Raw genomic sequence first — 10094 nt, 5'->3', positions numbered from 1 at the left:
TATTTAAATAATAATATAAATATATATATTTAATTTAAAATTAACATTTGTGAAAACTTATATATATATACATACATACATACAACAAATATAATATAAAAAATATATATAATTATTTATTGTGCATGGTGTAATATATTATTATCTATTGTTATCGTATATATTATTATTATGTCGATTATTTCAAATGAAATAAACAATATAATTGTAAAGTTTATTTAGAGAATATTAATAGTAATGATATTATAATTTATTTAATAAATCTTATATACATTTTTGTTATATTTATTTTAAATTTATATATTATTAATAACACAATATAATTTATATATTAATAATATTATATTTATATTATTAACAATATAATTTATATTTAAATTTATATATTATTAACACTAGATATACCGCCATTTTCAGTATACTTATTTCTACCACACTAGTCAAAATGACTGGTGTATAAAAAAAACATGCTTTTTGAGGCTTCCAGTCTTTATTTACTCTTAAAAAATAACAAAATACGTTTAACAAATGAACTTATAGATATTTTTAAATAACAAAATGCTTAATTATTTACAGAAATTAAATGTTACATGAAGTAGAAATTTTGAATTAAAATAATCAGACCAGTCAAAATGATTGGCCTGGTATATCTAGTGTTAATAAATAATATACAAGTAAATGTTGAAAAATAAAATAAGATAAGATTATAATAAGTAATAAAATAGAATTAATAATGTTTACCGAGTTATTGGGAGGATTCTTAGCCATGTAGATCATAAGGGAGCGGCCTTGGTTGCTAAACGGCCTCCGCTCCGGATCTCGACCGGGTCCATCCACCGTGTCGAAGCAGTTACTACTGATGGCATATAAAGAAAGAAGGAAACATTAAATATTTACTACAATATGCCTTTAATAAAATATAGGGATTAATGTGCTATGTTGAAGATTTCATTTTATATATACACGTTACCTTTAAAGTATTGATTAGAAAAATACAGTTAATTTACGAAAAGCTTAAATATTACACAAAATAACTAGACATTTTATGGAAAGTATAGAAAAAGAATTTTATTGTATCCTTAAACTCGTTTTTTTTTTTTTTTTACAGAAACAACTTGGTAAAATATGAATTCACAAGATACGAATAGTTAAAGTATGAAATTGAGATTTGATCTATATTTAAAATTAGATTTTATTTAATACATATAATATATTATTTATATATTTTATATATTTTTATATTATATTATATGTATTTGTACTTTAAAAATCAATGTTTTGTTAATTGTGCTGTTCAATCAGATGCAATCTACTGTTCAAATTTTAATTTTAGATTTATTCGCTTCTCATGAATTCTTATATTACTTATTGTTAATTAAAGCATGTAATGTTGCCTTCTTTCATACTTTATTAGATCAGTATAGTTATTTCACGATTTATCTGATTATTTAATGAATTTATGGATTAGACGTTTTAACGGTAACATATGTATATATAAAATTTTGTTACTGTTACTACTATTTGTATCTTACTGTATCTTACCTTGTTCGCAGTTCCTTCTGCTTTTTCTTACAATGGATGTAAGCTGCTATGCAAATGATTACGACAAGAAAGACTGCTATCGTCGCACCACTTGCGATACTTGCTGTCTCCAACATTACACGTTGACGAGAAGCTGCAATTATTAATTTTATTTTTTTCTTCTTTTTATTTCTATGTCAACAATTATTTTATATGAGTTACATTTAAACAAAAAATATATATCACACAAGTTAAATGACTAAAAGTGTTTTTTTAATGTTATTTTCAAAATTACTTGTATTGATCTTTTATTCTTGGATATTAATGTTCATTTTGATTTTGTTTAATTGTACAATTGCAAAACTTTAAAAATTTTTGATTCATTCTATGTAACAACTGATATAAAATCACATTTGTTAAACATTAACTTGAATAAATTTTCTTAAAAATATTATTTAATAATGAAACGACTGATCTAATAATATTATGAGAATTTTATATGAGATTATATATAAAAGTGTCTTTGAATTATCATAAGAAAGATATATCATATGATCTGATGATATGTATGTATGAGTATGAGAGAAAAAAAGATAAAAGAATTAACTTACGTAAATAGGAACCATCTAAGTCTTTAAATTCGCATCTCTGCCCGATATAACCATTAGCACATCTATAAAAAAAATAAGATAAAAAATACAAATTAATTAAAATGAATAAATAAAAGAATTAAAGTTTAATATATTTATATTAAATATTTATGTTTAATATTTAAATTTATTTTAATATTTAATTTTATTAATTATATTTAATATAAAATATTATTAAAGCATTATTATATAATAAAATATAATATAGCATTATATATATTTATATTGTTTATATTAATTATATTATATTATATAATATTAAATAAAATTTATATTATTTATATTAAATAAAAAATAATATATGTAAAAATAAATATATTAAATAAAGTTTAATTTATATATGACTAGGGGTGCCCCGCCACGCGTTGCTGTGGCTCACAATCAGTCAGATACACACGTATTTAAGTCAATGAATTACCTTATACCGCCATCTGTTAGAATCTTATCGAACTAACAGAGATAATCATGACTCTTTGTTAATAAACAAATAATTCGTAATATAATAATATTGCGATTATAAATTGAGATATGAACTATCCTATCTTTCAAGTTGGATGAAACTGCACACAGTGTGAAAAATTTTATTAAAATCGGTTCAGTAGTTTAGGAGTCCATTGCGGACAAACAACGTGAGACACGTAATTTATATATATTAAGAAGAAGAAGATAAATATTATTTAATGTAAGATAAAAATATATATAAAGAACAATAAAACGATTTAAAAATAAATGAATAAAACAAAATGAAAAATAATCCATTTTTCAAATATTAAATATTGTCTCTTTATCTTGATAAAAATTTAAAATTGAAAGATATAAATAATTAATTACGTAAAAGTTCATATAATTTCAAACCGATTAACTAACAATAAGAACGATAAGATTGTTTTAATATTGATCATTTTAAACGAAAATAAAACAAAACAAAACAAAATAAGAAAAGTTTATAAAGGCGGGTAATTAAAGGTAGTTAATTAAAAGGATTCTCACACGAGGTGGATCTTAACGAGCGCACAAGAATCTCTTTTTTTTTTTTTTAATTTAACCTTCGTTTCCTCCTTGCGGCGTTTTGCGAATAATTAAGAGAGTTAAAAGCAAAGAAAGAGAAAGAGAAAGAGTTCGTGTCCGTTCAGTACTATTCCGGATTCCATCGCTTCCTTGATCAGATTTCGATGCTCGATCGCCTTTTGCAAGAACTTTATTTCTCAAGTAGAGCGGCAAGAACAAAGAGAGAAAAAGGGAGGAAAGACAGACAGAAAATGGACAAAAAAAAAAAACAGAAAAATAATAAAAGAGAAAAAAAGGGAATGAGATGGGCGCCAGTAAATAAAAAAGAAAAATTAACTGATAAAAAAAGTGAGAAAAGAAGAAAGAGAAAGAGATGCAACGACTATGAAAAGAACATAAAAAGAGTGAGAGAGAGAGAGAAAGAGAGAAATAGATCAATAAAAAGAGACAGATTGATAGACAGAGAGATTGGATTCGTTAGAAGGGGGAAAAAAAATAGAAGAAATTGGAGGATCTTTCTTTGTCGAGCATTGATGTCACCGAAAAAATATTTCGTCCTATTTTGTATCCCGCCAAGAATCCGTGCTATCCGTGTCTTTCCTTCGATTTTCTTTAGAAACGTTTAACACGTCTCTCAGGCAGGCCGCGCGGTAAATGGCGAAAGGGGAATAAGGTTAAAACGTGAGTATAAAAGAAAAAGAAAAATAAAGAGAAAAATAAAAAAATAAAAATAAAAATACAAAAAAGAAGAAGAAGAAGAAGAAAAAAAGATAGAGAGATAAAGAAAAAAAAAAAGATTGTACGGATTTACGTGCACATGTTAGACACGCAGAGACTCACATGTCTGGAATTTCGGTAGTTCGTGCCAAAGGAAAGGTAGCAAGGATTAAGGTTCAGAGTTAGGTTTCGCGGCCTCCTTTTCAACATTTTCCTTTTCTGGATACAATCAGGATCTATTGCTTTATGCCTATTCTTATTACTATTCTACTAATATTATATTCCTATTGCTACTACTACTTTTATATCAACAATAATCGGGGTATAACTTCTCACTGTAAATTTAACAAAAAGGGAGAACACCAAAGACGAATTCCTTTCCTCTTAACTCGAATAGAAAAAAAAAAATAACGTTATTATGCTACCTCTTTTTTTTTTTTTTTTTTACATTTTGTTGATCCTTCTTTTATAATATTTTGACTACTTAAAAATAACAAGTATCAAATATTCCTTTTTTCTATTCTTTTTATATCACTGCTCTCCTCAACTTTGAATCTCTTAATCAGTTAAGTGGGTTCGACGTGTATACACGTCGGACCAAATCTCTACTGCGGTGCGTTTGACGTGCATATTCGTCGTGTAAAATAAAATATTATCATTCACTATAAAAACTCGAAATCTCAATAAAATGTAATAAGAATATTATTTGGTGGTATGTTCCCTTTATATTATCAATACGACCTCTATGTATTTTATTTATATTTCTTTAATTTATTTTTATTTATAAGATGTGCCGTTTGCTCAAAAGATGGAAAACGCAAGGAAACAAGGTTTTGGTGTACGACCTGTGAAGTCGCACTTCTTTGCGTAGTACCGTGCTTTGAAACATATCACACATACATAGCTTGAAATTTTGTAAACTATTTTCTTATTTTTCTTCTTTATTCTTGCATTCTTCAATTTTTCTTGTATATGTATTTTATTATTTTTTGACAATTTTCAAGCTTTCAAGCAAGAATAACGTATTCAGAAACGAATTGTTAGTTTTTTTGACAAATAAAAATGTAATCCTTTCTCGTTTTTCGTAAAATGTATAACAATACCATTTGCCCTGCGTTCGACGTGTATACACGTCGTTGCTTGTATTTAATTCCGCACCCTGTGGTAATCTTTTGAAACTAAATTCCGCAGTCAACTGGTAAAACATCACTTTTATTATCGTCTGCTGTGCTGTTGTTCATTTTTTACAAATATTTTTTTCTTCCTCATTTTTTTTCTTCTTCTTCTTTTTTTTTTTTATTCTCGTTAACTTCTAAGCAGAAAAGGAAAAAAAATGTTTTTTTTTCCGACATCAATCTATCTTTCTCTCTCTATATATTGAAATTTTTGTATGTTTCTTTTGAAAAAAAAAAAAAAAAGAAAAAAAAATAACGATGAAAATAACAGAACGATTTAAGTTTAAAATGAAAATTCCCAAGATTTTAAAGTTAAAAAATACACAGAGCATACACAATCGAATAAAGTAATAAAGAAAAGAAGAGAAATTTTTTGGTTAGTCACTTTGAAAGTTAAACCTATTATTCTCAAGTAGTATATCAAGTATATAATACTAGTATGCAGAAATGTGTTATTTTATAATAGAAAATTTCAATATCAATATATATAACGATATTTATAATATCAGAATGCAACGGGATTAACTTTTCGTATGGTGTTATTCACTGAAGAACAGGGATAAAAAGGGGGAAGGGGGAGGGGGTTGGCAGAAGGGAGAGAGAGAACATTTTATTTCCCACGGTGTTTGCTTTGTCGACCGAGCACGGAGATCTCTCTTTCTCTCTTTGACACACACACACATACACATACATACTTCATTGGCGTAACCTTTGATTGTGTGATTCAGAGGAAACGAATAAGTTAATTCGATTCTGTCTCTATGTCCTATGTAGTTTTCGTTTCGCTTCGACAGATCTATATATGTATACTTCAGTGTATGTATAACTATAAATATAACTGTATAGTACATATATATATATAGATTCACATATAAAAGATATATAGTAATAGTTGTGTGTAAAGGTACACTTATTTAACTCTCTTCTTGTCTGTGCACGTTTTGCTACTTTTTCTCTATCTCCTTTGCTAGTTTTTTTCTTTCTTTTTCTAGTTTTTTTTCTCTCCCTATATATGTCGATTCATGTCGCAACAGAACCCGAACTAGGTACTTACTCTGACGCAATAGAATGAACGCGTTTATCATTACAACTAGTATTAGATCACACCGCGCGACTGTTAAATATATATTGTACATATATACGTGGACAAATATATATATATATGTATAGATAGACTGTTAAATGTTGTATGTATTTTTCTCTTAATAGATAATAGTATGTAGGTTTGTGGTTTCTGTAATGAGAAAACTAATAGATCGTGGCCAGGGTCGTTTGGTTCTTCGTGATCGGGATGACGCACGGATTATGTGAAATCGGAAGTTTTATGAAATATACATATACATATAAATATATATATATATATATATACATATACATATACATAATTATAAGTAATAAATATTATTAGAATTAATATTTATTATTAATTATTATAGTAATTATTTAGTACTTTAGTATATTAATATTTAAGTTAGAACTTTAGTGTACTAAGTTAGTACATTAATAATTACTTATATATATATATATAAGGTACATTATACAGTACATATTACTATGTAGAAATTATTGATTTTAATACAAATTAATTTAATATAATAAACTAATAATTATAATTAATAATTTAATCACGTTAAATTACTAGTTCTTTTTAAATTAATAAAATCATGCAACATGGGATATGGTTAATAAAATGAATAGATTGGTGTAACCCATTCGAAGAAACAAAAGACAAAATTCGTGAATTGTTGACTTTTAGAGATAACAAGTAAAAAGAATAGGTGTGAAAAGGTGTTCGTTAAGAAGAGTAACTCGAACTCGTAAAAGGGAGAATAAAAAGAAAAAATATTGATCTTTACATGGCATATTATTTCCTTTATAGGGAAGAAGTTCCAAAATTTTGTCTTTTGATTTGTCCCATTATAGTATTATTACTATTCTCTCTGAGACTTTTTATATTAAAATAAATAAAATGATTATGACATATTCATATTGTGTCATATACAATATCAAAGTTTTACAATTGACTACCCCTTTGTGAATAATTTTTGATTTTGGTTTTGAATTTTATTTTTAGATAAAAGAAAAATTGCATGGTCCATTTAAATATGTATATAAAATTAAAAAATTAATAAAAAATACTTACAAGCAATTATAGAGGAGGGAATCGACGATTTTGACCGTAAAACACGTGGCACCATTTAGGCAGTACCATTGCGCATAATCCGGAGGACACGTATACATGTGGAATGTAATATTTGGCCGAGGTGTCGGCGTTGGTGGTCGTGGCTTTGGTGTTGACCGCGACGAACAGGCATCTGTATTTAGTGTAAATGTAACAAAAAAAAATAGACACACAATTATTATTATTTTTATATAAATTAAACAAAAAGGAAGAGAGAGAGAGAGAGAGAGAGAGAGAAAGAAAGAAAGAGAAAAAAAGAGAAATTAATAAATATAAATAACTAATAAACAATAACTAATAAATAAAACATTAATAATTTCCATTTATATATATATTCTATTTATATTATATATTTTATTATTATTATAAATTATTATGAATTAATATTATATATATATATATATATATATATATATATATATATATATATATATATAATAAATTTTTATTATTAAAAATTATTATAATAATTTTTTTTCTCTTTTATTTATATATATATAAATAAATATTGGATGTGATTAAAGCGCAACTTAAACTAATGGATGCAGATTATTTATCCCATTATTATTGGTAGAGTAGAAAGAGGGGAGGATAGAGAATAAAGGTAAAGAAATGGAGAAAATGGGTGGCAACGTTTGGTACAAAATTTTTCACCATTTTCAAGTTTATCGGGAGTAATGGACTCACAGTTTTGGTATTTGCGATGTAACCTCTCCCCCTACCTTTCTTTTCTCTCTCTCTCTCATTTTCTCTTTTTCTATCTATTTCTCTCGTCATGATTAGCTAATTCTTTTTTTTTTTTTTTTAGCAACTTTGATCGGATACAACTCACAATCAGCACACGTGCTCGTATCCTTTCTGCGTATGCGTACAACAAACACACACATGTGTGCACGCGGACGAGGAGGTGGTAGAAATAAAAGTAGAGGTGGAGGTGAAGGTGGTGATGGGTGTAAGGGTGACGGTGAGGGGGGCGGGGGAGGTGGATCCTTCTTCGTACGTACAACAGAGCGTTCTCGTGTAGCAGAAAACTGCTGCACCCTGCATCTGCCCCCCGAAAAAGTTAAAATATATCGAGCGCTTCGCGGCGTTCTCTATCTGTCACCTGTTGCAATTTTACAATCTGCCGTTTGGCGTGCGTGACCCCACAACAAAAAAAAAATTACAGAAAGAATAACGAATAAAAATAATAATAATAGTAATGATAATAATAATAATAATAATAATAATAATAATAATAATAATAAAAAAAGTAATAAAAATTAAGCGTATACGGGATTTTATTTCTGACTCTATCTCACCTCCCGCCTTTCGTCTTTTTTTTTATGTTTAAATATAAAAGTCGAAAAATACCAGAACTGGTATCGGTCGTACGCGTGCCTGGGTAATTTTGTTGCCTTTTTTTTTTGGTACCTCCCGTTCTGTCACCTGACATACATACACAGGTGAGAGAGAGCGCACGCGCGCGTGACTCGTAATTCGTCGCGTGTACCATGAAATTATTATTGCTAAAAAAAGGAAGGGTTTTTTGGGATGATTATTAAAGAAAGAAGTGGTTATATGCGATAATCGGAGAGGTTTCGGGTTAATTTTGTAATGTTTTATGGTTGGAAGAAAGCTAATTCTAATTTGTTATATAATTTTTAATAGAATATTATTATGAAAATTAATATTTGGATTTATTGTTGTATTTATATAATTACGTACGTCGCCGAATGAAGATTGTCGTACGTAGATTATGTAAAAATACAAAATATAGAAAGAAGAAAATAAAAATAAAACTTGTAAATTTGGACACTAACCTGTTATACCAAAGAGGGTATAGGAGATGATGAGTAATGTCGCGAGGTACGGTTGAATCTTGCATCCTCTCATAATGGCAGTGACACTCCTAGACGTGTTGCTATCTTCAGGTCGGACAAGAGGAATAATAGGTGACGAAGATATGGAAGAAGAAGCGGTGCTCTTGCTGTCGCTATCATTGGTATTGGTTGTCGTCGTTATTGTCGTTGTCGTCGTCGTCGTCATCGTTGTCGTCATCGTCGTTGTCGTCGAAGAAGATGAAGAAGAAGAAGAAGAAGTAGAAGAAGAAGAAGAATGAGTTATATTTTCTCGTCTTCGTTCTTTCCGAAGACGTTGTTGAAGGTCATCTAGCTGCTGATGATGTTGATGATGAGGACTTAGATGAGGTCGTTGTTGTTGGTCCTGTTGTTGATGATACTGTTGTTGGTGATATTGACAATGATGACGATGATGATGATTATGATGGTGATGGTGATGATGGTGGTGGTGGTGGTGGTGGTGATGATGAGGATGATGATGATGACTATGATGAGGATGATGATAATAATGATGCCTGTAATGAGGACGATGTTGATATTGTAGACAATCTTGAGGATGCTGATGGTGATAATGACGGTGTTGTTGATGTTGAAGTTGATGACAATAACTATAATGTAAATGATGTTGACGATGAAGGTAACGTAAATCTGCTATGTCCCAAGATGACGGCTGTTGTTGTTCTTCAGAACAATGCGATAATGACGTATCGGTGCAATAATCCTCTTCAAAATGATTATAATCTTCAATCATTTTTTCATCCTTCGTTGTATTCGCGACATCAAGGTTTTTACGTTGATGACAACAATGAAGACGTGGATGATGCCTATAATATTGTTGGTAACGATGATGATTCTTGCTGCCGTCGTTCATGATGATGTTATTGGTACTGGTGGTTGTACTGTTATTGGTTGTACTGCTGGTGTTATTATCGCAACAACAGAGTTCTTCATCGTCCTCCATCGACGACGAACTACTACTAACTTCTTCAATAATCCCGTT

At 28.6% G+C, this 10094-nt stretch overlaps 1 protein-coding gene across 2 annotated transcripts in view; it reads right to left on the bottom strand.

The window, feature by feature from the left end:
• LOC107065564 (uncharacterized) overlaps positions 1-10094 on the bottom strand; it is a 54241-nt gene that overhangs the window by 6374 nt on the left and 37773 nt on the right. Inside the window, exons 2-6 of one of the 2 annotated variants that reach the window (XM_089177719.1) lie at positions 9056-10094; positions 7215-7386; positions 2133-2194; positions 1543-1675; positions 742-853 (exon numbers count right to left, since the gene is read on the bottom strand). The exon at positions 9056-10094 is cut by the window's right edge and continues 317 nt beyond it. In XM_089177719.1, coding sequence (XP_089033845.1) covers positions 742-853; positions 1543-1675; positions 2133-2194; positions 7215-7386; positions 9056-10094 — 1518 coding nt within the window. Of the gene's footprint in view, positions 1-741; positions 857-1542; positions 1676-2132; positions 2195-7214; positions 7387-9055 lie in introns of both variants that reach the window. The other variant, XM_089177718.1, reaches the window with a different exon arrangement.

The sequence above is a fragment of the Polistes dominula genome, unplaced genomic scaffold, assembly GCF_049000335.1.
Source record: "Polistes dominula isolate Pdom_NZ unplaced genomic scaffold, Pdom_raw_medaka contig_24, whole genome shotgun sequence".
NCBI lineage: Eukaryota > Metazoa > Arthropoda > Insecta > Hymenoptera > Vespidae > Polistes > Polistes dominula.
Note: the sequence above shows the minus strand (reverse complement) of the source record. Positions and strands in the feature narration are given on the sequence as shown.